General features: G+C 45.9%; 1 protein-coding gene across 7 annotated transcripts in view; it reads right to left on the bottom strand.

The window, feature by feature from the left end:
* LOC146196995 (uncharacterized) overlaps window positions 1-27,600 on the bottom strand; it is a 146,935-nt gene that overhangs the window by 92,541 nt on the left and 26,794 nt on the right. For 2 of the 7 annotated variants that reach the window (XM_084598714.1, XM_084598716.1), the window contains exon 1: window positions 3,884-4,125. The exons of 1 other annotated variant lie outside the window; for it this stretch is intronic. In XM_084598714.1, the coding sequence (XP_084454840.1) occupies window positions 3,884-3,949 (66 nt within the window). In that variant the 5' untranslated portion in view covers window positions 3,950-4,125. Of the gene's footprint in view, window positions 1-3,883; window positions 4,126-27,600 lie in introns of those variants that run through there. 4 more of the 7 variants (XM_084598712.1, XM_084598713.1, XM_084598718.1 and 1 more) reach the window with 3 other exon arrangements.

Here is a 27,600-nt window from a genome sequence, read left to right as displayed (position 1 = left end):
GAAGCGCCAAAGTTCCAGCAAAGAAGCAAGACCGTGTCAGTACTTTGTCATCGAGATTGACTGCCAATGTTTTGTCGTGTCAGTTAACCAACCACAACGAAATGATTCCAATAAAAGGGAAGTGTTTTAACCCACTACTACTAACATTCTAGCGAATGTAACCACTTCTATTTCCAGCTTGCACGCTGTGAACAATCACCGTTCGCTTTTACTACAGCCTACAGTACGCAAGTCACAAGACACAGCGTATTTAACAGCCCAGGGTAAATCGTATACTTATGCATTTTCGGCCATTTTGAGCAACATCTTTCTTATTAATTAACACAGGTACCCTGATGATACATGCATCATTTTAATCTTAATTTTGTGCACTTTTTATTGAGCTAACCTGGCAGAACCAGTTCAATTTTAAGTTTTTAATTTAATTGTAATATCGAATAAATTAAGTTTGGCTTTATTTGTGTATTTAAATTCGTAACAAAAAAGCTTCTCCTTCAAGTTGTTTAATTATAATCCAGTAGTTGCCTACCTTTATGTAGATGGGTGAAAAAAAAAAAGTATCAGCCATCCACCTTCCCTGGTATAAAAAATAATGGTACATTTGTAATAAAAACATTGTTTTCAGATAATTGAGGCCAATGTAGAAAAACAGGTTAAACGAAATTTTTTTATTTGCACGAGCACAAGTCATTGTCCTCAGCTTCGTAGTCAGTGTTAAATCTTTTCTGCGCTTTTCGACTTCTCGCTTCGCTTGCCGGGTCAATTTTGTGCGCTGTCGCGCTGTTCGCTCAGCAAAGTACATTCGCTTGCGGTCAGCTTCCTTCCTTCAGCCACTTAATGGCGTTGTCGCCAGAGTTCAGTCCACAAGACTTTAAAACTTTGGCTCGAGTGATGCTGCCATCATTGAATGAAATGACAACATCCAGTGCTGCAATGGTCTGAAGACTAATAAACATGTTCTTTGGCGCGCGTTCGCAAACAACATGGTTGAATGACTCATTAGCATTTTGTGTTCGCTCATGAAGGCACTTATCCAGGAGTTCAGCATGCGATAGCTGCCTGTACACGGGTTTGATCGACTCGAAGACAGATGCAGGCAAACTCTTCTTTAGGGCAGAGGTTTGCCCTAAACTTCTTTTGAAGCACAACACATATCAGGCCCCTTTTGGCACAGTCCATGGCGTGAGTCATTGTCTGCAGGCGATAAATGGAAGTATGTTGCCCAAACAGTCTTCAGCATTCGATCTAACTTTCCAACATTCTTTCTGATGGTCAACCCATAGTATGTGTAATGTATATTACTTCTAGGAAGGAAACGCACTGGAACTCAGTTCCTCGAATTCAACATACATAGTTCTAATATCACAGGGGCGAAGGGAGAACACAGACACCACAAAATGAGGAGATGCAGTGGTGCGTGACCAAGGCAAACATTGTGTCGACTAAAAAGGAAGTGAAGTTTTTAGAGAGGAGGCTGCCATCGCGCATGTGTTTTAATTGTTGACACTTTTGAAGCACGAGCGTGTTTGCCTACATAAATACGTGATTACTTTTCAATAAGCTAAGTTGATATTTAGAGTTTGTGGCGTCTGCGTTCTCCCTTCATCCCTGCGGTATGCGCTAGAACTATGGCTGTTGAATCTGTACCCCAATTCGCCCAGATTACCGCGTTAAGGTGCTCGAAGTCTGCACAAACGTGAAAAAAAAAAAAAAAAAAAAAACGTGCACGGCGTCTCTGAATTGTCTTGAACAAAAGGGGAAAAATAGTTGCAAGACCACTTTTTATGTCGCTGATTCCAGACAAGCTTTAAAATCTGGTGACAGATTTTTTTTGGTAAAACTTTAGATAAACGCAGAGGCTATCCAAAAAGAGGGCGTGGTCGCTCACTACTTGGTTCCGGAAAGAGTGTTTTTGAGTCTGAAATAACACTTTCCAAGAAACTGCGACCATGAAGTATGTGCAGAAATAGATGAAGATATCAAATTCCGGAATAAATAATTTTTTTTTTTATCTTACCTTACCCTGTGTCCAAAGCATGTATCTTTACAATCACACTACCATGCACAAATAAGTTCCTTCAGTCTGTCTACAGACTTTGCTGGCACTAAGGAATTTCTAAAACTTTAACAACTCCTTTTGCTTTGTATTAAGGGTTCACGAATTTCCGTTCCTTCTTTTAACAATTCGCTCACGAACTCTTTCGACGTTTTCCTTGTGTTAAGCGTACGTTTTAACCACAAGCACATTCTGAGAAGCCATAGAAATCACCGGTTTACAAATAAATCAGAAAAGAACTCTTAGTCAAGAACTCTATGAATAAAGTATTGGATGGGGAAAAGGAACAGCGTAAAACTTCAAAAACGTGAGACTATATAGGCTGTTGCCATAGCGTGATTAGAAGCAAGCGATGCTTGTTCGTGGCCAATATAGGCGGATGTTGCGAACGATGTAGCGAGACATGCACTAGAATTCCAAGGAAGTACGTCGCCCATCAGCGATGCACGAACAGCTCGGCTTCTGACCGCTCCGCATCGCTGAATGTCGATGTTGACGTTATGTGCGCGCCTAACGGCAGCCCGCCACCGTTTCATGGTCACGGTCATGGGGGATTCAGTCCAGGAACCTGTGGGGTCGCTGCACCTGCCGCCTCCGCCATTTTCCTCCAATATCTCACCGAAAATTTAGCCACGTGACTGAACGCGACCCACTTAATAACCCGCGATGGCCGCGACCAGAGGACGCTCTTTAGGTCAGATTAGATAGCGACCGTGAGCGTTGCGCCTGGAACGAAGTTTTACGCCTGTCATGTTTTGTTTTCTTTCCTGGTCCCAATTTACGGGAGCAAGCAAGCGTACTCGCATCGGCTCTAAGAGGAATACAGGGGGAAAAAAGCATGCAGTCATGCGTGGGCTCCAATTGCAAGGCGATAATTTGACATCGAGTCCGTTCCTATTGACTGGAGCAGGCCAGCGAGCCGATATTACGGTGTACATCCGATACCTTGCCCCTGATAATTAACGGCGAAGCGCTTGTGTAAATTGCGTAAGCGAGCGGGCAGGAAAGACTGCTCCAAATTAGTGTCGATTTTGGGCGGAGAAGCGCCCTGATCTAGAACCATGATATTAAAGCGACACGCAATGCTGCGAGAAAACGGAGAGCTCATAACTGCGAAGCGCACTTCACCCAAGAGATTTCAGCCGGGAACTTTCGTATGCAATTATAGAGACTTTTGATTCTGTGAACATTATCGAGGTTTAACGAGGGCATTCATAAAAGATCGAATTACTGATATAATACAATAATAAACGGGCGTGCATGAGCAACCATGCTTAAGAAGAAATGTCAGGTATCAATGAACTTGACCAGTGACTCCATCATGAAGGTGTGCCGCAGGTCAGAAGTGAAGCTAAGCTAACAGTGACATGAACAGTACCACGGATATGCTTCCTGAAATCGAAGACGGTGTCAGAGGAGCCATGGTTAAGTTTCAAAGCTTGTGGATTTGAAGTGAGGGACACGGCAATATTATTCGTAGAGAGGAGTCAATCTTTATATTTCGCCGCCATGGAACAGTGGGTACCGTGAACTCCATAAAACCAACGACCACGCGCCAAGCGGCAGAATTACACATCCGCTAAGACATCAAACATTGGTCGCTGTGAGCTGCTTGAACTGAACACAGATGGACACTGACTCTACCTCGACGAAAAATGCGCCGTCAAAGATCACGATCTTCGTAAATCCCAGCAACAGACCTTCCTGCCTTTTTGCGAAAAGGTATCGGACCCATGACCACTTTTTAAAAAGAAGAATGCCATAGCCGCAAATTCATCGCGGGTGGCATCAGTAGCGAACATGCTCAGAGCAGAGAAAGCAACTTACTTTAGGTCGTCGAAAAAAGGGTCGTGTAAAGTCACAGTCAGGGTTAATCCAAGCTGGCGGCCACATATAAGAGTGAGTCCTCGATCACCTCGTTCTCGGGCTCGCCACAGATTCGAGCTCAGTGCCCACGCACAGCGTCAGTGCGAAAGCTAAGTGAAACGAATGAATGAGCGGAAACAGTGGCGGGCAACATCACATTCCACGCCGGCATGCAGGCTATACAGAGCCGTGATTAGTACAGACGCCGAGTACCGTCATTCCTACACAGGAAGAAGGCGCGCACGTGCATTTCCCAGATTGGGGAATAGCTCGAGGTGCAACGACGCCGATGCCGACTAGCCACGTCATCGTGCACAGTATGCGGACTGGTGCGGCGTCGATCGAACGTGGGCACCGCACGTTTCAAAGCGCTCTCAGCGTTGCAATCGCATTGAAGAGTACTATGCCACATTTTTTCCCCCTGGCGTAATGCTGACGCCCTTTGTATGCGCGTGTCGCGTTCTCTCCTTTGATAGTACAGGAGTATACATGGTATCCCATCAATCCCATCTAATGGTAACTAAACGTTTCAAAAAGACGAGCGGAGTGTCCAAGGACACAAACTGAGGATTACACAGAGGGCCACATGACCAAGTCTATAATGTATTTTTTGTTCTCAAAAACTAACTAGTTAGTAAACAGGAACAGGAAAACGAAATGCCAAATTATAAGTTGTAGATAACCTTCGAAAACAACTGGCTGCAATGTTTGCAAGGGTGCTGCTTACGCCTCATTTATGTACCACCCTTAAAATAAAACTGTTCCGTGGCCAGCTACTGACCGATATCTCTCGCCCAGTGCCATGCACAGCCCCCACACCAAGAAATACGCTCCAGAGAGCAGCTAGTCATGTTCTCTGAGGTGCAACTTGGTATGCTCCAGTGGCCCCGCTATCAAGAGTCACTTACATTTATTACTGAGGGTGTTACTCTTGCAAGTCAGCACACACAAAAAAAAAAGATACATTACGCAAACGGTGCCAAGGCAGAAATATCTCAGCCACTCAGCTGTTTTCAATGCGATTTACGATTTCTGTATATACGCTTCAATCCTGAAGCGAATAATTAAAAAGTTGGGCAGGTAAAATTTACTAACTGGTTAATTTCAAAGAAAAATTTCACGCCAGGCCACGCGGCTCTAAAAGCCTTCGGTTTGCTTCACTGACCGAGTACACTCTTTGTCTTCTTTAAAATACTGGTTACATTTAGTTGTGACATCGGTATATGCCGCTGTTTTAATCAACGAATCTTGCACGGCTTCTTCACATTCGCGATTCGCGAAGCTCGCAGTTGACATCAATCACCAGCTCAGCACTCTTCGTGAAGATCGCGCACTGTGCATTCATGGTGAAATCAGTCAGGAATGAACGTTTTGTCACAGTTGTCCAAACCATGCCACTGCAGTGCACATCGCACTCAACAAGACTGCCAAAAGCATTTCACCATGCTGTTGCACAACCCAATTATTTTCCCAAGCAAAGATAAGGAACCTTGCTTTCAAATCCACTGCAAATCTATTCTGCAGTAATAAGCAGCCAAAGACCGCCTGAGTAACTGCTAAATTAACAAGCTATTTCTAGAGTGTTCGGCCTTAATTGAGCCATACAATTGACGGAATACAAAACTTTCTTTCACGCAACCACGACACACCTCCATGAGGCGACTTTACTTTACCCACTGCAGTCAGTATTTCTGCCTGTCCCTACTCTTGATTAGTTTTAAGGCAATACTTTACTAATAACTCATGCTCGCGGATCGCGTCCGTCCGTCCGTAACGATTTCGTTACATAGGAGGCGGTAGCTGGAAGCTGACATGGCCGAGCACTAACTGGACGTATTGTTCCCTGACATTACGTTTGGCAAGAGCTGCCAACTCGGGCCTCTCCTTTCGTATGAGTCAGAATCAGCGTGCCAAGACCCTTGCATTCACGTTACCCCTTAGGTCACGCAGGCACGCTCATACGGCTCGGTTAGAGCGGGGCTTTATATTGCCACACCGCTGACCATCTTCTGGCGCCACCAAGTGGCCGAATGGCTTGGCACGTGGCTAAGCTTCATCCTCGTCTCTCTCGAGTTTTTTCGCTTGATTAAAAAGGGCCAGCTCGGTTGTTGTGCTGCTTGCTACGTGTGTTGGTGACATTTGGTGGATTGTGCAGGATAAGATCCCATGTACGTTGCCCCCGAAGACGTCACTGACGCTGCTCATCAACGCGTGGACGCGACTCCTGTCCATAAAGCCAGCCGTCGCCTGCGAGGCCTACAACCTGAGTTTGAACCGCTGTCCACCCCGCTACGAACCATGACATCCACGACGAGCAGCCAGACAAGCCAGCCTTCCAGCAACGCCCCACCGTTCGTCCTTCTCGCACCGCGATCACCGCCATCATTTCATGGAGACCGGTTAGAGGATGTGGAAGACTGGTTGGCCAGTTTTGACCGTGTGGCTGCATTTAACCAATGGGACGACGAGCGGAAGCTAATGAATGTGTACTTCGCGCTGCAAGACTCGGCCAAGACGTGGTTCGAGAACCACGAGGCATCCTTTGTCAACTGGGCAGCCTTTCGCCGTGAGTTACTTACAACATTCAGCTCGAGTGCACGCAAAGAAAATGCAGAGATTGCAATTCGTTCAAGGTCTCAACAGTCAAATGAGAGTGTGGCCATGTTTGTCGAGGACATGATGAGGCTTTTCAATCGGGCCGACCCTACCATGCCTGAGGCAACGAAGGTACGGCACCTCATGCGCGGGGTGAAGGAGCAGTTGTTCGCTGGCCTCATTCGCGACCCCCCAAGAACTGTCGCAGATTTCGCGAGAGAAGCTACCAGCATGGAACGTTCCCTGCAGGAACGGAGTACCCAATACGGCCGCCAGGCAAGCGTAGCGGCCACACCCTGCTGTGCGTCCGTGCCAGCAGCCAGCGACGAGGCATTGCGGGAGCTTGTGAGGAGCATTGTCCGCGAAGAGTTAAAAAACCTCCACTTGAATGCTCCCTCTGCAAATAATTATCCTACCGTGGACGTCATCCGTGATGAAATTCGGCGAGCGGTGCAGCCACCACCACCACCAGCACCACAACCGGAGCCATGCATCATGACTTATAGTGATGTCTTACGTCGACCTGCTCCCGAGCCAAATCCATTCCGTCCCGTTGTCGGACCACCACCTCGCTACATGCGCCCCGTCGAGCAGCAACAAGATCTGCGCCCCGTCGAGCCACAGCAATACCAGCGTCCCGCTATCAGCAAGGCGCACTTGTGGCGCACGCCCAACAGACGACCACTCTGTTATCACTGCGGCGAACCTGGTCACATTCTTCGCAATTGCCCATACCGGAGAATAGGCTTGAGAGGATTTCCACCAAACGCGCCTCGACCCCGCTATGGCGAAAGACCACAGGAGATTGAGGAGTACCTGGCTGCTAACGAGATGCAGCCAACGTCACCACAACGGCGGTCGCGATCGACATCTCCGAAGCGTTTTGCTTCGCCCAGTCGGTACTCTTCCTCTGGGCAATTCAGAGGCACGTCCCCTCACCGGGAAAACTAAACACGGCGACCTCCGGGGGTGGGGCCGCCGCTACGTTTCAGATTAAACAGCCTCCACCCGACGATTTGACGCGACGGCCCGAGCGGCGACGACCCGATCCGATGAACTTACCGACGTGCTGCGAACGCATTGTTTCCGGGGAAATTTTTGTAACCGCCGACAGTTGTGATGTGACCGCACTTGTGGATACCGGCGCCGATTTCTCCGTCATGAGCAGCCAGCTAGCCACGGCACTCCGTAAGGTTCTGACGCCTTGGTCTGGGCCAATGATGCGTACCGCCGGTGGTCATGTAATGACGCCGATTGGCATGTGCACTTGCCGCATAGAGATCTGCGGTTTTACTTTCACTGGCACATTTGCCGTATTACAAGAGTGCTGCAAAGATCTGATTCTCGGCATGGATTTTCTTCAAGAGTATGGTGCGGTTATAGACCTTCGGGAGCAGCTCATGGTATCGTTTTCAACGAAGCGAGCCGTTGATAGCAACACGGACTTCCGGAAAACGATGTTGCGTGTCTGTGACGACCACATAACGATCCCTCCGCGTGCGAGCAAGTTCGTCACAGTCGAATGTGATCATAGCGCCGGCACGAGTGGCATTGCTGAAGCTAACATGTCACTGCTTCTAACTCGACAAGTTTGTGTAGCTCGGGGCCTTGTCGAACTTGTCCGTGGCCAAGCAAACGTGCTAGTGACAAACTTCACATGTGAACCCCAACATTTGACGGCGAACACGGCGGTCGCTTATTTTGAAGAACTTGGAGAATGTACAGGCCAGTACGCTTTAACCAACACGTCAGAGCCCGACAATGCGACGCCTACAGCCATTCAGACTGATGTGAACCCGCACCTCTCGCCCAGTGAGAAACGCTGCATAGATAATCTTGTCAATTCGTTCCGAGATTGTTTTGCATCAACCTCCAAGGTCCGACAGACGCCACTAACGAAGCACCGAATTATAGTTGCCGATGACCAACGTCCGCTATGTCAGCGTCCTTACCGGGTGTCTTCAAAAGAACGTGATGCCATCCGCCGCCAAGTAACAGAAATGCTCCAGGATGACGTTATCCAACCGTCGACGAGCCCCTGGTCTTCGCCTGTTGTCCTCGTGGCAAAGAAGGATGGAACCTTGAGGTTTTGCGTGGATTACAGACGCCTCAACAACGTCACGAAAAAGGATGTGTACCCCCTACCACGCATAGACGATTCCCTCGATCGCCTTCGCCATGCCACTTACTTTTCGTCCCTTGACCTCCGCAGTGGATATTGGCAAATAGAGGTTGACGAGCGAGACCGTGAGAAGACCGCTTTTATTACGCCAGACGATTTGTATGAATTTAAAGTGCTCCCGTTTGGCCTGTGTTCGGCCCCTGCCACATTTCAGCGAATGATGGACACTGTACTCTCTGGTCTGAAGTGGCAGTCATGCCTCGTATATCTCGACGACGTTGTGATTTTCTCGGACACGTTCGACGAGCACCTGAAACGTTTGCGCGCTGTCTTCGAGGCCATCCGATCTGCCGGTCTCTCTCTAAAACCCGAAAAATGCCACTTTGCTTTTAACGAGCTGAAATTTCTCGGCCACATTGTCAGTGCTCGAGGTGTTAGCCCAGACCCAGAGAAGACGGCCGCTGTCTCTTCATTCCCCAGACCAGCGGATAAACGAAGCTTGCGTCGATTTCTCGGCCTCTGCGCGTACTATCGTCGCTTTGTTAACAATTTCTCCAAGATCGCTGAGCCTCTGACCCGCCTGACAAAAGACGCCGAGCCGTTCTTTTGGGGCCCCGACCAGGAAAACGCTTTCACGGAACTCAAGTCCCGTCTCCAATGTACGCCAATACTTGGCCACTTCGACGAAGAGGCCGACACGGAACTGCACACGGATGCCAGTAACGTTGGCCTCGGTGCGGTCCTTGCTCAGTGGCAGGACGGTGCAGAACGTGTCATCGCTTACGCCAGTCGCACTTTGTCCCGTTCCGAAGTTAATTATTCAACTACCGAAAAGGAGTGCCTCGCTGTTGTGTGGGCAGTCATGAAATTTCGTCCGTATTTGTACGGTCGTCCGTTTCGTGTCGTGAGCGACCATCACTCTCTGTGTTGGCTGGCAAACCTGAAAGATCCATCGGGTCGGCTTGCTCGATGGAGCCTTCGGTTGCAAGAATTTGACGTTACAATCGTGCACAAGTCCGGCAAAAAACACAGTGATGCTGACTGTCTGTCCCGCGCCCCTACTCCCTGCCACGCGGACGGCTCTGACGACGATTCCGTTTTCCTTGGTGTTATCGCGACGTCCACCTTATCCCGAAAGCAGCGGGCTGACTCTGAACTTTTACCCCTCATTGAATACCTCGAAGGAACCGTGTCATCTCCTCCTCAGCTCTTCAGGCGCGGACTGTCGTCATTTTGCCTGCGTGATGGTGTGCTCTACAAGAAGAACTACGGTCCAACAGAAACTGCTTATCTGCTTGTAGTACCCACAACGCTACATGACGAAGTTCTTCGTGCGTGCCACGATGACCTTTCTTCCGGCCATCTCGGGTTTTCTCGCACATTGGCACGGATACGCCGAAAGTACTACTGGCCCAGGCTAGCTGCCATTGTGCACCGCTACGTCCGTACCTGCCGTGAGTGCCAGCGGCGGAAAACACCACCCATTAAACCAGCTGGGCTCTTACAGCCTATCGATCCCCCGAAATTCCCATTTCAACAGGTCGGCATGGACTTACTGGGCCCATTTCCGAAGTCCTCCATGGGTAACAGGTATATAGCGGTTGCCACTGACTACCTTAGCCGCTACTGTGAGACCAAGGCCATTCCACGTGGTACCGCAGATGAAGTTGCGCATTTCTTCATTCACAGCATTGTACTCCGTCATGGTGCGCCAACAGTCGTCTTAACTGACAGAGGAACCTCGTTTACGTCGGCACTCACGAGTGAGATACTTCGACTCAGTGGCACCACCCACCGCAAGACAACAGCCTATCATCCTCAAACTAATGGACTGACTGAGCGGCTTAACAAGACAATTGCCGATATGATTTCTATGTATGTAGACGATGATCATGGGAACTGGGACCGGATTCTGCCGTACATCACGTTCGCATACAACACTGCACTCCAGGAAACAACACGCTTCACTCCATTTTATTTGGTTCATGGACGCGAACCCTTGACTATGCTGGATGCCATGCTTCTTCCAGATTCTGCTCCCTCCACTGTCGTGGGGGCTGATCAATTTATTCGTGACGCAGAAGCTGCACGCCAGCTTGCCCGACAGCGAATTCGGCACCAACAAGTACACGACGCCAAGCGCTACAACCTGCGACACCGAGAGGTGACTTACACGCCCGGCGACCAAGTCTGGGTATGGAGCCCAATACGGTTGCGAGGGCGCTCTGAAAAGCTTCTGCGGCGATACTTTGGACCTTACGAGGTGCTCCGCCGCCTCAGCGCGGTGAACTACGAGGTGCTACCACAAGGCACTGTACGCTCCTCTCGGCAGCCGAAATCTGAAATAGTTCACGTTGCCAGAATGAAGCCCTATTACAATCGGTAAACCAATTCAGGATCCAAACCAGAGCCAGAGACTTTCCCGTATTACTTGCCCCGCTTTTCGACTATTCCCCTACGCTTGCGGCATCGGGTCGATGCCCCTTGGAAGGGGGGCAATGCCACCATCCTGACCATCTTCTGGCGCCACCAAGTGGCCGAATGGCTTGGCACGTGGCTAAGCTTCATCCTCGTCTCTCTCGAGTTTTTTCGCTTGATTAAAAAGGGCCAGCTCGGTTGTTGTGCTGCTTGCTACGTGTGTTGGTGACAATATGTTGACTGGCAGGTGCCATTAGTGGAGGGATTCGGGCAACCACCCGATAGAGGCTTTCGCCTCATCGCAGCTTAGTGACCCAATGTGCCCTCTAGAATTTTTATTTCGATATACTCAAACGCGAAGCTTTAAAAAGGGTATACTACCAGACATCCTCCTTTATATCTGGATGCACAGCTTTACACTCAGTCAGAATATGTATGTATGTATGCATGTATGTATGTATGTATGTATGTATGTATGTATGTATGTATGTATGTATGTATGTATGTATGTATGTATGTATGTATGTATGTATGTATGTATGTATGTATGTATGTATGTATATATATATATATATATATATATATATATATATATATATATATATATATATATATATATATATATATATATATATATATATATATATATATATATGTATATATATATTCAATGCGCTTTGGTGTCTCTGAGGTCCCTGCTCGTGATGTATTGCCGCGTGTAAAGTAACCTGATTATACCCGGCACTGCCTCTTGAAATGTCATGCCCCGTTACTGTTCTGTTTGGCTTTCGCTCTTTCCGGATCGGTATCCATAGGCTATTACTACCCCTGTTCTTTTTTTTTTTTTTTTTTTTTTTTTTTTTTTTTTTTTGTCTCCAGTCAAGCAGTCTTAGGTCCGCGGGTACCCGTTTTGATGTTTGAGTTAAATTGGACATTTTGGAAGCAGTGTCACCTATAATGATCACGTGCACCATGTTGGCCTCGGATAAGACGCTTTCTCAGAGGATAACTATAGCGCATTGGCGGACCCTGTACCCAGCAGGGTTATCCTCAAGTATGTATACTCTGTTGTTGTTGACGTTGTTGTTGTTCTATTCAATTTACTACTATTTTAATGCGATAGCTTTGAAGGCACCGTGCTGCAGAAACTTCGACGTTGCCGGCATTGTGATCGACAAATAAGGGGAATGGCTGTGACAGGTTGTAGTTTGCAGATGACACAGCCGAACACTGATTGATGGGGGGATGATACGACGTCACGACCACGTGATGTGAGTGGTGCTGCCAACTGGGGCTTATACTTTGAGGTGGGAGCTGAATCTCCCTGCGCTGCTGCTGTGTTAGATGATCTCTCACACAGTTGGGTAGTTTAGAGCTACATGCTAATGAACAGGTACAAGATAGTATGGGAACAAATTAAGGAATTAGAGACAAGTCGAGTAGCCAAGTAGGGTATACGCGAAAGAGAAAACGCCAGAGGAGACGCAACGGGGGAAAATAAGCCAAAGTGCGATGCTAGGCTCGAAGGAACCAGCGTCTTGTGTAGAAGCCGTGACACGCTTGCGCTGGAGCTGCTTGAGGCTCGCCATCCTTGGCGATTTATAATAAGGAAATTGCATTTTTTTTTATATGTAAGAAGACGAGATGAGCTACCTATGCCTTTTTCCTATAAATTCTTGCCCCTACACCTGTTATTGATATGATCATGTTTTTATATTTTAGTATACAAGTCGTCCTCGTTTTATAAACAAGTTGCAAAAAGCGCTCTTGTCCTGTCTTTGTTGCCTGTTGTGTCATCCTTGTTGAACTCATATACGTTTACGAGAAAATAGCGCTGTCGTGCCATACGCCCTTAAAGGCAGAGTTCATGTGTCCCCTATGTATATATATATATATATATATATATATATATATATATATATATATATATATATATATATATATATATATATATATATATATATATATATATATATATATATATATATATTTAATTCCCGCGCTCCGATACCTCTGGTCGCTTGGAGCCAGTGACGCCGGGGCTGATCAGGCAATGTGGGTCTGCGGATTTGGCATGAGATGAGATGCTGAACAGTGACAAAGAGCCGAAAGAACGTATCTATAATAAATTGGAGACATTTTAACGCTCAATCAATATCTTTGTTTAAATACAAGATACGACGCTAGAAGAACACGGTTACTCACGTTGGACTCTGCGTATCCGACTGCGTCGCAGCATAAAACGTGGCATGCTACGCCACTCATCATCAATTGGAATTTTCGTCACTTTGCAGCGGTACGTACTCGACAAACTAAATAAGGAATGGGACTAATTCGTAAGGTCAGCAGGCCTGTGTGTAAAGCATCAATTGTATCTGAATCCGGAAAAGATTGCTACCAGATAAAGCAACGCTACACGGCATCCTTGTTTCTGATACACTGTTCCGCATATACATCCCAACAAATCTGCACACGGACATGTTCCTTTCTGTAACCCCAGTATACTGGCTTTGCTCTCGAGGGCGATAAGCCTTGCATGAAATGCATCTGCTACAAGATAAGTCAACGCGGATGCTGCTAAAGGTTTGTCGTCTAGCAAGGTATTTACGAGCCCCTGTGCCCCACATTCCGTTCCCGTAAAAGGCCACCACTGACTCCTATGGATAGTCGTCAGTACTCGACACCAGTGAACGACCTGCAACGTTGCAATCTGTCGCCTCGTCGCTATTATTTCTAGGACGAGTACAGTTCCCTCCAGTCTGCAGTGCGAATGGTACAGTCACCCGCGAAGCGTTCGCTCAGTAATATATAAAAAAAAAAAAAAAAAGCCGAGACCGATATTCTTTTATTTACGTCCTATAAGCTGGAAAGTGCCCAACAAGCATTTCGTTACCGAGCTGTAGTGCAACGACCCGTGGACGTGCGCTATACTTTCTCTACCTACATCCCCCCTTTATGCTTCTCTTTCCTATTCTCCCACTCTCCAGATTGAGCAGCGGTACCTCCTCCCCGAAATCACTTTCGAATCGCCCTAATCGCCTTTTCATCGGGCGCACTTTTCCTTTAGCTTTGGCGCTCGAGCAACAACCCCGCCGCCGTGAAAAAGACCGCGAGGATTATCGAATTATCGCGCGCTACTGGCAGCCGCTCGTCCCACGGCGGCGTTACCTAAGTACAAAGTGTGGCAAGATAGCAGCAATTCGTGGAAGTCCGCGCAAGTCGAACCTGTGTAGCTACCTCAAGACGATGTCTTACGCTTTCTCTAAATTGCGTCCGTGGCCATCGGATCGGACGGTTTCGGTCGAACTGTGCCACGGGGCCACGGTCAATATTTTTTTTTCTCTCGCTAACCCCGTCGCGTCTTTTGTGGTCTGATACTCGAGGCGTCCGTCGATCACCAAAAAGGCGACGTGAAATGCGTTGTAATGCCTTTCTGAACCTTTACAGTTTCGCAAGCACGTAACGAAGTGTTTGTAGCTAAAACAAGAGAAAGCTTCACCTTTACCTGGATGCTACGAGCACTCAATCGCGTACGCTCGGTGCGTATAACATCATCGATTACTACGAAGGCAGCAAACAACCAGCGATACGAAAGAAAACGTAGAGGGTTTTTAATTTGCTTTTGGTAAATGTGAAATAATAATGTAATGCAAACCTTAGAGGAAATTTTATTGATCAATGTGGAAATTATGCAATCACCCTGATCAAGATAACAAAATCACCCAAGCTTACCTTCCTTAAGTGGTTGTTGGCTCCCCTTGTATATATCTCACATTGAGCCCCTCGTTTATCTATATTTATTCGCTGATCAACGAGCTCGGCCTCGCAACCGACTCTTTTGCGCACATGAGTTCGATTTCGACAAATAAGTGGGCGTTACTGCTTTCCGCTCTGCATTTTTCTTTAAGCAAACGTTTTTGCGAAACCGACTTCAATAGGATTTCATTTATTTTTATTACTCTCAATGCCGGTCAGTCATAACAGAGAGAAGTGGGGCAGGGAGAAGAAACAAAAATTAATGGGTATATAATGATTACAAAAGACGACGACAAACAGCATCCTTGAATTTGTGAGGGCCCTGTATGGAGACGATGGAGAAGAAAAGATGGTTTTATTTGCATGCAGAGTTGGACGCGAAAGAATTTATATACTGTTTCGCCCTGCACTGTGGTACAAAATCATTTAAATGATGATCTCGGATGGATGAAAAGAACACTGGAAGATAGAGGATTTCTTGAGGCTACCGTTAGAGTAATATATTTTACGAGAGGTACTAAGACGTGAGATGCGACGTCGAATGGACAGGTTCGAAAGCTTAGGAGCTTTTTTTTTTTCATTTGTAAAACACTGGTATGGCGGGAGTAATTAGACACCATGAACCTAGAAGAGCGGTTTTCAACGGATTCGAGTAAGTCGAGGTAATACAACTTGATACCGGATTGCAAGTGAGTCTTGGCCAGGTCATTTCTGTAGTAAATCAATGAGGAAGGAGATACAGAACTATTCTTAAGGCACACATATTGTTTCCACGTTTTAGTCTGCCAACTTAAGACATCAGAATAGGTGTAGGTAAAAATTGGAAATATATATTGTTGATAGGCGAGTCAAAACTGGCTTTCTCAAACTATATAGCATCGTGGAAGGATAACAGGGCACAGCGATAGGGAGCATAACGATAATTGAGGCTGGGTGTAGTACTAATGCATGCTGCGTTTTATACCGTGCATACGATGCTGTCAAAGCTAGCACACCGCTTGCTGCTGGCTGCCTTCCACACACACATACAGAAAACAAAACCAAACAAGGAAAGCAGTCAGTCCATTACAATTGTAAATTAGGCAGCTCTTAAGGCGGGGAAAAGCTCGTTGTGATACACAAATGAAAGAAGCGAATAGTCAGCGACACCAAGGAAAGGATAGGGGACTTTTTGTTATCTTTTAATTTCTATTGTTGACATGAGTAAGTACAGTTATGCTTTCTGGGTGAAATATAAATAAAAATGAAAGAAACACAACACGTCACTAGCGGGATCTAAATCCATGCCAGCGGCGTTTTGTTTTTATTTCTACCTTATATTTAATTACCATTCACCCAGAAATTACAACGGTACAAATTCATACAATAATTGATAATTATTCGCGTAATCATTAGTGATTAGTAATAATTATTAGGGTAATCACTCCTATTTTGATAAAACGCCCCCACTTTCTGCTCACGCATGTAAAATCAGAATCAACTGACTACTTATCTCGCAAAAATTAACCATTACTCCACGCGTACCATACTTCCAAAGGTCGAAGGACCGCACAATGTATACTTCATCCACTGAGGCAGAAAAAAAAAGGTATCGTTTCTCGCAGCGCTCTCACGACGGGAGGGAAATGCGAACACCGCGGAAAGCGGGAACAAGGACCTCGAACACCGAATAACAACACTAGTCTGCCGATGCAAATGCGGCCAATAGCTTCGGCGGTGGAAGCAGGCGGGCCTCCCCCTCGTCGGAGCTTCGGCCCTGTACGCACGAAGCGCCGCAGGCAGGAGGTTAACGATTCGTCGGCGACACAAGGTACGAGCTTAACTGCAGTACTGCAGCGGCAATACCAACTACGTAACCGCTGCATAGCCTAGCCTCGACCCGCCTGGCCAAAAGCTAGCACTGCGCACTGCCTTGTGTGTTATTATATTTTCCTGGAATGCTCCAGCACAATACACCCGACGTATCGCGCGACAGTATGTAGACAAGCGTCATCACTACTGCCAGAGAGGAGGTAAAAGAGCGTTCGGCGGATTGTGATGAGTAGGCGTAGGAGGGGGAAGGTGGAGGAGGAGGACAAATGCTTAGGTTAGACAACGGAGGTTATGATGAGACAAGTGAGGCAGCGGGCGACAGCTAAGCGTCCGGAGCGCCGGCGGCGGTGAGTACGCGTAAACCGGAAACAGGAAGCACGCTTGGCTTCGCCTGCATCCAGAAGGTGAGCCAAGGCCGCGCACACGTCACGTCCGGGTTCCTTTTCGACGTCGCTGTAGCCCGCGCCTCTCACGAACCTCTGTGCCGCCCCGCAGGCTTCCAACGTCGGCCGCATTGCACGACGCCATATTCCGCCTGTGCCTGCCTGCTTGCCTGCCTCCCTGATGTGAACAACACGTGGCCGAGCAGGTGCACGTTGTTCAACGAGCAAGCTTTAGCTCAATGTCTTCAGATAAAATCCTCTATGACAGAAAATTTTCAATCGATGGAGTTTGCTGCAACAAAGTAAACTCGTATAGCCGTGCTGGAAAATTCGACAAAGATGTGCGACTTTCAATTTTACAAACTTTTAAAAAGAATGTTCAGATTTTTAGCTGCAACAGAAAGAAATGTCAGACGATATGTTATGGTTACGATGTATGCTTAGCCTCAAGCGACATACTTCGAAAACTGGAACTCTCGGCAGTCCAGAAAGAAAGAAGTAAAAAATAATGATGCCACCTAGCAGTATTCAAGTTTTCAACTGCATTTCCCGAGTGTGTTTGCGCCATATCTGTTGCTGCATTCACCATCACATTACCCGACGCTCACTAATGATTTAACAGGACCCTAAATATTTCGGGTGAGCCAAGGTGCTATTTTTTTTTTATTTGACTCCAGCGAGTGGTGCTCTTTGATTGGTCCTTCATTATCACGTGACTCTACTTCATCATTACTGTCTCTATACTAATCAGGGAAACAAAAGTGATTTTTTTTTTTATCTGGCCTATGGTGGTGCTCTGCAATTGGCCCTTTGTAGTCACGTGACTTTTATGGCGCTATCGCTGTCTCGACTATTCAAAGAGTTCCGTCTGCTGCGGGGGCCTGCTGTTGGTGTGACCAGAAAGCTAATTGTGAACTCAGCGACGTCATTGAATTCTCGACCTGGGCTGCGGGGGTCTGATCTGGGCTGATGCCGTGAGAGGCTACGGTTCACTTGCGACTACGCGCGACCCCCTCCCCTCCCCTCCCCCTCCCTCTTTTTTTTTTTTTATTTTTCCACCGCCACCGTGCTGAGAACCCGGGACCAAACACAGCGATGCATGGCGTCTGGCGGCAACAGGTACGCTAAAAAAAAAAAAAAAAAAAAAAAAAAAAGAAAAAAGAAAGAAACTACGAAATGTCCCGAAGAATTTCTCATTTTTAAACGTATGGCTTACTGCGGCGATTCCAAATCGCTCCTTTTGACAGACGAACTATTTTATTTGTTGGCAGCGGTAGAAAGAGAGTTTTGACGCGTCTGCCGAAGGAAAGTGGATTTCTACTAAATTATTCGCTCTTGTTCTAGGCAATTTGAGGACTAGGTATGCAATTACAGAGGGGAGTGGGTTACGAAGCAAATAAATAAATGAGAAGACACTTTACAGGAAGCAAGACAAGCTTATTAATTCTGAATTTGACATTATCAGTACATCCCAACCGAAAAAACTATGAGGTATCAATAACCTCATACATGGATCTCATTCTAAACTCATACTAAAATCGTTCAATATCCATATGATCTCATACAAGTAGCATTCAACGTATGAGAAATATATGAGATTCTATGAAATTTGTATGAGTCTGTTATGAGAAACGCTTTATGAGGTTAGTGTGACTGAGTTTTTTTCACTAAGGATGTCATAGAAGTTGATGATACGCCAGTCTGAACGTGAAATGAGTAAGCTATCAGAGGAATAACATATAATTGATAACGGATAGCACAAGAAAAAAAAAGTCGAAGCGCGAACAAAGCAGAAACGACGAATAACCTAAGTTATGGCTCTATGGTTCGTGGTCATCGCTTTACAATGTACTGACACGTCCTTGCGAAGCGGTCAGTTCGACGAGGTCCACGAAAAATGAGCGAGTAGTAATATAGCACATATTGCTCATACGTTTTAAGAGTGTTGTGTCTGCCGCCAAGTACTCTTCCCTCCCATTGGATGAGCCGTTCAATTTGCTTAATATGTACTCGTTACCGTCGGAAAAAGCACTCAGACTGCTCTCCATAACATGAGGCGAAACTATCATCTGGCTTCCTTCGAGCCTCCCCCCCCTCCCCTCCCCAACCGTTCCACCTCTCCTCATTGTCGCGGGTTGAGAAACGACAATGAAATCAACATTATTCTCACCGTTCTTGATCATGCAGAGACGACTCCTAAACTCTGCTAGAGAAAATGATATACAGGCACTCATTGTGTAATATACCTCTCATGAACACCGCACATTGAACCCAGATGGCAGTCACGTACGGTGTAATAAAGCATCGTGAGGTCCATTGTCGCGACAATAAGTGTTACAATGACGAACTGAGTTGTTTAGAATTTTTTTGCATGCACTCAATGCAGGCACCGCGGCTATGAAGTAAGCCAGGAAATGGAGAATATCGACTTCGAGGTCACTCCTTTCGTAGGTCATTTACTGCTTGCCGAGAGTCTACATATATTAATAATTAAACGGAGACTATCCCACAGATTAACCCATGGTAGAGACGGGGAGATCAAATAAAAGCCTACCATGAATTAATATTCTTAGCGAAGCCAATCAAGGTTTTAATAAGTTGCGGGTAAATGCACGTAGAGCAAAAGGCACAAAATTTTGCAATTAAAATGGTGAAAGTGATAGTGGTTAACGACTCGTTAGGATATAAACAATCTTATTGTAACGGTCGTTTGCCAATGGGCATAATAGAGAGTGCTCCGGTTCTGAAAAGCTGGCAAGGTTAAGCGAAGAGCCGAATTTAAAAAAAAAAAAAAAAGAAAAAAAGAAAACTAGAGCACGTGACATCATTCAAATTATTCAGAAAAGCAAGTAACCTGCCGCGATAAACCAACGCTGCGGTGTTTCAGCATATTAAACTGTCCTTGACACATTTCGTTCTGGAGTGCGTCCTGTATATGAGAACTTATTTTTGAAGCAGCCCGCATTCTGGCATCCGCGGTGCTTCACCGCTAACAGGGCATAATCTAAAAAGAGAGCGCTGTCACGATATTTAACACTAATGTCTCCGCAATGGCCGCCACTCTTAATTGCTTTATTTCGGAGTACAAACATCGATTAAATTTTGTATTCCCTCACCGCTCTTTATTATCCCTCCATCTCGCCAAGCCTCCTCCAAGGTGTAGCCAAACAAACTGTAAGTGTGCCAGCTTCGCCTCGTTGCATTTCATTGTTTTTCATATTTTGTGTTCATGCAGCATTTAACGAAGTCGTATTTAGCCTGAGACTCTGTCAGCATACCATACTACATGTTTAGAAAAAAAGGTTCAAGAGGGTTTCACGCATCATAACACGACTTGGAGCCTCGGTTACCTGAAAAGGAAAGAAGAATGTGGACGAATAAGTGCATTTTGGGGTGCATTCTGAGTTTATTTAAAGATAACGGGAACAGCTGATTGATAGGTCATGTTACCTGTGTGTCCCACCGCTCATTGGTCATGTAAGCAACGACAGTGAATCACATTAACCCGTTACGTGACGCAGACGATTATCGCAAGATTTGGAAAGGAGGATATATTAAACCCGTTTACTATATCATACCTTACTCTATCATAACATACGATTACTACAACATACCGCGCCATATCATGCATACCACACCATATTATACCATACCATACCACGTCGCAGCATACCATACTATACAATACCATGTTATGCCACACCACACCGTATCACACATACCGTACCACACTACATCGTACCATACCATACCATATGTACTACACCCACCATGCACGCTATACCCATACCATACCATATTGCCGCGAAACCGTACCGTACCGCACCCATACCGTACTATACCATACCATATCATACCATATCATATCTACCACATCATACCATAACATACCATCCATGCCATATCGTACCCTAGCTGCAGCATGTGCGCCTCTGAACGTGTCATAATTTTACTAATAATAGCTGAAAAATTACACCCACAGCAGAATTATATTAACATGTACCATAATTACATCACAGAGCCATACAGAAACTAACCATACTTCTGTATGCATTCCCTGCGTGCCAGCACAAGATAAACACACGACATGCTCTGCACAGGCAAGCATGTTTGGGATCTTCGTAAACAATGTTTGCAAAAGTACAATTTACCATTAAAAAGCTAACATATGCAAATAGATGCCTGACCATCTTACCTAATATTGTCATTGTATTCAAGCATTGTGTATCCACCCCAGTGATGGTTCTAACAAACATACGGCAGTATTCGTAAATAATAAAAGAAAACGTGGGTAAAGCAATTTGCGACGAGAGCAACTTTTAAATGAGTTCGCCTGTTAAATTGTTTTGCTCTGAACTCGGCAGGAACAGCGCTCGTTTCCTGACCTGCGCGTGTGCGGCCGTGCCGCACATAGCAGTGTTACCAAATATATCCGTGAGCGTTAATTCGTATGCATAGTGAAATTACTTATTTAGATACCATCGCATATACCGCAGCCTCAAATAAGGTTGTGGTAGTAAGGTACAAGAACTGCAATCAACAAACGCATTAGTCACGTCTGGTGCATGCATTTTGAGTACTGGCGTATTTAACCCTTTGCCCCGGCCTCTTATTCCAGAAGTGAAAGAGAAGGGGCATGGTCCCTTCCTTGAAAAAAATTAGAAGAGCTCAACGCTGCTGAACCGAAAAGTGAGCGAAAGCTGCGGGTGGCCGAGCATTCTTCTTCTTCTTCTTCTTCTTCTTCTTCTTCTTCTTCTTCTTCTTCTTCTTCTTCTTCTTCTTCTTCTTCTTCTTCTTCTTCTTCTTCTTCTTCTTCTTCTTCTTCTTCTTCTTCTTCTTCTTCTTCTTCTTCTTCTTCTTCTTCTTCTTCTTCTTCTTCTTCTTCTTCTTCTTCTTCTTCTTCTTCTTCTTCTTCTTCTTCTTCTTCTTCTTCTTCTTCTTCTTCTTCAGCCCACACACAAAGCCCCGCTTTAACCGAGCCGTATGAATGTGCCTTGGTGGCCTAGAGGGGTGACGAAATGCCAAGGTCCTGGCAGGCAGATTCTAACATAAGCGTCCCATGTGAAACGAGAGACCCAAGTTGGCAGCTCCTGCCAGCCCCCATATAAAGTCCCTCTTTAACCAAGCCGTATAAACGTGCCTTATTGGGCTCTAGGAGTAACATGAATGCCGGGGTCTTGGCAGGCTGATTCTGACATAACCGTCCCATGTGAAACGAGAGACCCAAGTTGGCAGCTCCTGCCAGCTTGGGGTCGTCTACGGGGGTCGTCTAAAGGTCAAAGGTCAATGGTGGTCACCACTGGGCCACGCTGACGGCTCAAACTGCGAGCAGTATTGCTTTCGCAATAAAAATCGAGGTTAGAAAATTAACAAGAAAATGCCCCGCCACCCTGCCAATTCCTCTAAGTGCGCCCACTTTTAATTGAGTTAGTACTGTAGATGTACACAGCCCCTGCCAAGGTATTGCCCACTATACATATTTGCATTTTCTTTGTTCAATACACTTACTGCAAGGCATGAGCAAGCAGCATCAGTTAATGCCCAAATACAACACTGGATGTTTTACGCAAGTCATTAAGTACGCGAGCGAGCGTGTCGTGCCTCGTTAAGACATTAAGCTATCACAGACCGTTAGACTTGTTAAGTTGTAGTACATTCATTGAATCATAATTTTGCCGGGAGTAATGCTCATGTAAGTCCAAAAAATCGTCCAGTAATAACTTCACTGCCAACCTCTATGAAAAAAAAAAAAAAAAAAAGCTGACCTTAATCATAGCACACTTCTCAATTTTCTTTTTCTTCGCGATTCGTTACTGCGGACGACTAGCGTTATGGACAGTATTTCTCGGGAACCAAAGAGTCCATATTAACGAGGCACGACTGTATATGCTACCAAAACGAGCATATATATATATTTCTGAGTGAAGCATTCTTGGAAACGTGCTAGCGTGGCATATAAACGATTCGTCCTCGTCATAGACAGACAGGCTACGTCCATGGCCAGTCTCCCAATAGTAGTACTGGTGGTGCAACGTGACACTACAATGTACACGGCTCGTAGCAGTACTGGAACTGGACCTGGGCAGCATATAGTAACAGGAGTCATGGCCGCTAGGCTGTTGTTCCCATGAACAATAAAAAAAAAGAAAGTGGGGGAGATGAACAGGTGCGCATTGACGTCACGTCGTTCGTGATGGCGTGACAGGCGACCGTCACCCATGACATGTCACGAATTTATTTTTTTTCTTCAGAGTCTGTAGATACGAACAGACATGACAAGCAACACAGACTTCCATTAAACAGCGCGGGATTGGGCAGCATCATTCGATGTAGGAATTCCTCCCCATCCTCGTGACGAACCGCTGAACTTCACGGTCATCGTGCTACACACGAATGAGTCTGTAGCTGAAGGGTGGAATGCCGCAAGTGCTGTTTTAGGATAGTGGTATAATTTTCGATATTACTCTTATAGCTAAGTAAAAAACAAAAAACAAAATGTGGTCTAATCCATGCTACGAGTAGATTAGGCCACTGAAGGAATGCATACACGTTGTTCAGTGTCGTGAAGCTATGCATACGCAAGGCAAAACGAAGCGAGGAATATGGCCTTGTCAAAGCAAATGGCAAAGTCGAAGCACCAAATAATGGTTGAGCGGGATACCCAAGTCCGCTAGCCAACGTTTCAGCGCGTGGACTTGTCTTCGGTGATGCCGCGAGACCACATGTTCCCAGTTCAGATATAACCATCTCCAAGACAACATTCTTTCACGATTTCCCCTACTCGCATGTTCTCCACTCGCTGCTTTTCTTCTTGGGAAGCGAAAGCGCATATAAACCTGCCGGTAATGTCCATTCCGCCCAGGCAAAGACGAGTCCATTTGGCGAAACGCTGGCTAGAAGAATGAGGCTCCCTTTTAACCTTTGCTCATGCATACGTAATGAGCATACGCATACGTTAGCAGCACCAATGCTTGTAACTGAAGAAGCCTTTTTGCACTTCTTTCATTACGCTACTTGTAAGCATACACGTGGCAGCAGCGATAGCCTATACCGTGCAGCACACAGAATCATCTGCCGTTATTGGCGTCTTGGCACAATTGATTTTTTTTTTTTCAATTTTTTTTTTTTTTTTTACCATTCATTTGTCATTTTTTCCAAGTGAGGTAGTTATGGCGGATGCAACGAGGACGCTATAGCATTAGCACATGCAGCCAGGCGTTTTATGCCCGCGGCGAACCAACCAAACACACAGAAAATATTACGCGAGAATGCGGTCAATACGTGCTATATAATAAAAGCGTTAACTGTTGGGCGAGTTGGTGATAAGTCTTAAAATTTATATTATCTAGCGGAAAAGTACAAGACAAATATTTAAAAGAAAAAAACGCGTACAACACAAGTCCTTGTGAGATTGCTTGTGTACGAGGAGATTGTGATGCCGTCTTTTTTTGTAAATTTTGGCTGCCCTCCCCCGCTCTCCCCTTTCGAACCGCTCATTCACTTAATGCACGTTTAGTCGGCTTGAAACAATGAGCAATCGTGGCCGGTGGGTGGCGTTCCCTTCTCACAACCCGCAGGTCCAGGAGTCGATTCACGCCACACTCGAATTAACGTAATTTTAGTTTTAGTGCAATCACTTTCGCAAAGTTGCAGAAACGTTCGCAAGAATTATGACGTAAACCCTAATATATTTACCTGATAAATCTACCCCCCCCCCCCCTTTTTTTTTTTTTTTTTCAACGGAAGGACATAAAGACAAAACAAGGTAAACATAAAAATTTAGCGGTTAAATGCTGTCCAGCATTAAAACCAGTGTGACAAACTCGAGAATATCAGCAAGAATGCTGACCACGGTGGCAGATAGAGTAAGGGAACATCTTCGTACTCTATTCAGAAACTATATACATGCTCGCAATGCTCCGAGCGCATTACACATTGATACTAAGGCGCCATCTCGCCTTGAATGCTTCGCCTCCTCCTTGAACTCGGATCAGGCGGCGCCTGTGCTGGTGTGTCAGTTCGGCTAAAGCGTGCCTCGAAAAACTGCAATGGTATTGATTCGGGCAATTTAATTTTTCTTAAATTCCTGTCGGGAAAAAAACTACAGCAAATTTTCTGTTGTTACGACAGAATTTCTGCGCGGTTTTTGACGAGAAATTTGTTCTGACAACAGAACGTTCTTTACTAACATCAGAAATTTCTGCAGTTACAAGAGAAAGGTGCTGCAGAACTACAGACACCAGAAATATACTACAGAAAAACTACAGCACTACAGAAAAGTACTACAGAACAATCTGACCTTTACGACAAAACTACAGAATATTCTGTCGTATTTTTGACACGGTTCTGTAGTTTTTTTCGACTGGGATATGTGCTAATGGCGCGCTCATATCAGTTAGCCATTGACCTCATTTGCATTGCGACGATCTATTTTATTCCACTGATTTTGTCTTAGCTTGACTGTTTCCTAGCGCTTGTTTGATTACTGTCAACGGCTATGCCCTAAGGATTGTATTATCTCACCGTAACGAATGTCCCGTGCGACAAACAAAATCACCGAGTGGCGTGGGAAAGGTCATTGCGAAGTAAGCGCTAATATTACACATGACAATGGAGCAATATTAAGTTAATATTCGTGTACAGCAAAACGTAGATGGATTATGTTTTCTGCATCATACCAGTTTTCCCACCACATCAGGGCATATATCTTAGGATGAAAGCTTTTCTAGTTACTCGAGCGGCGTGCTGTGAGCTGATCAAACTCTGTTAATTAGCGTTTTCTGTCCTTTAATTAGAGACAATAAAGTGAGAGCAGGGCTTTATTTATAGTTGCTAATATATTATTCATGCACTTATTCTTTGCTTGTTTTCCTGTAAATTTGGTCGCAAGTGAGCGAAAATCACGTTTTTGTATCAGACACCCTCCGACAAAGTTTTTGCAGTTGTTTGGCCTTGAGTGATAATTTTCAACGAAACCGGGGCATAATAGGCCGTGCAAGTAAAATAAAGGTCCTATCACGTGATCGTTGTTTTCTTAACGGCACTAGATAGGGGGCGGCAGAAAGTTAGGTGGGCGGATGAGGCTAAGAAGTTCGCAGGGGTCAAGTGGATGCAGCTAGCACAGAACCACGTTAATTGGAAAAATATGGGAGAGGCATTCACCCTGCAGTGGGTAGTCAGGCTGATGATGATGATGATGACTATGTATGAAAATCTGAGACGCTGCATGTGCTCAATCCCGAGATCCAATTTTTGTACAGTACTCTTCTTTTTATGCAGACATGAATCTTCGGGTTCAGTTCGCACTTGCGCACTTAACGTTTAAACCATGTGTACCACCATAACATTTCTTAGAAACCAAAAGCCTGCTTTCAGCGGCTCACGTAGTCACGGAAAGGCGCGTTAATTCTCACCTGCCATTCAGCGACGCATATAGCTGGTCCGGTGCCTTCACTTCACCACCGCACACGAAGAAGAAACAATGGCATTTCCGCGGTGCATTTCACTCCCGTACGACGCAGAAAGGAAGAGAGGGCCTCGCGCTCACAGCACCACAAAAGACACAACGGGGCGGTGGCGGGAATTAGTTCCACCAGCCGCAGCAGATGATCAAACTGTGCGAAAAAAGCCGCCGCATCGTACAAGAGCAAAAAAGTAGCAGACGACGACACGCTCATTACGGACAGCGACGCAAGAGGAAGAGTGGAGGAAGGAAGGCTTTAGAAGGGGCGTGGAGAGGGTAATGCGGCCGATACAGCGAACCAATGAACCAAAACGACAGAAACGAGCGGGGAAAAAAAAAGAAAAAAAAAGAACGAGATGACAAAGAGAATTGGATGAGACGGCGGGAGAGGCGCGAACCACAAACTAACAAAAGCGGCAGGAATGCGTCCTTCGGAGTTCGGTCGAGCCGGTGAGAAAGAGAAACGCAGGAAAGAGGGAGAGAAAGTGCAAAGCAAAAAAAAAGAAATAGTCAACAAGTTATATACATGCAGGGCAGTCAGAGCGAGCAGGAAGTAAGATCGTCAAAAAATCATGAAACGAAAACCCGACTACGACCTCGACCCTTTCCCACTCTATCTGTCTGCTAGCGGCAAGCCTCCTCGAATGGCAAGTCATCCATGACGACTATGATGTTCTTCCAGCACGTCCAGCTTCATCGCCTATTATTATTCTCCCGGTTCCAGAGTATGCGCGCGTCGCGCCGCCTAGCGTCGGAAGCATGCGTTTCACTTTCGTCACTCCTATTTCCCTTTTCTCTTTGTTGCAGATTTGTTGCGTGTACATGCGCTTCTTTGTTGCTAGATCTGCTACATACGAGAGGCAGCGAGTGTCTTCCGCGGCCTAGCGTATACATGAATTCTTTCCAAAGAATTGCTCCGCGAACGCGGCTTGGATGTTAACCGGCTGATGTCCACACAAGGCGAAACAAATGTCACAGCACAGAAGACTCTAAATTGAAAATATGTCCAGTCGAGATTGCTTTAATTTCCTCCCCTAGCTGCGGTCATGAATTATAGCGGACGGTATAGTAAACGCCGTACGTCGTCATTTTTTTGTTTTGGTTTCGATTTTTCTTGTCTTTTTTTTTT

The sequence above is a fragment of the Amblyomma maculatum genome, chromosome 3 (assembly GCF_055883805.1).
Source record: "Amblyomma maculatum isolate TAMU_Amacu chromosome 3, ASM5588380v1, whole genome shotgun sequence".
NCBI classification, from domain to species: domain Eukaryota; kingdom Metazoa; phylum Arthropoda; class Arachnida; order Ixodida; family Ixodidae; genus Amblyomma; species Amblyomma maculatum.
Note: the sequence above shows the minus strand (reverse complement) of the source record. Positions and strands in the feature narration are given on the sequence as shown.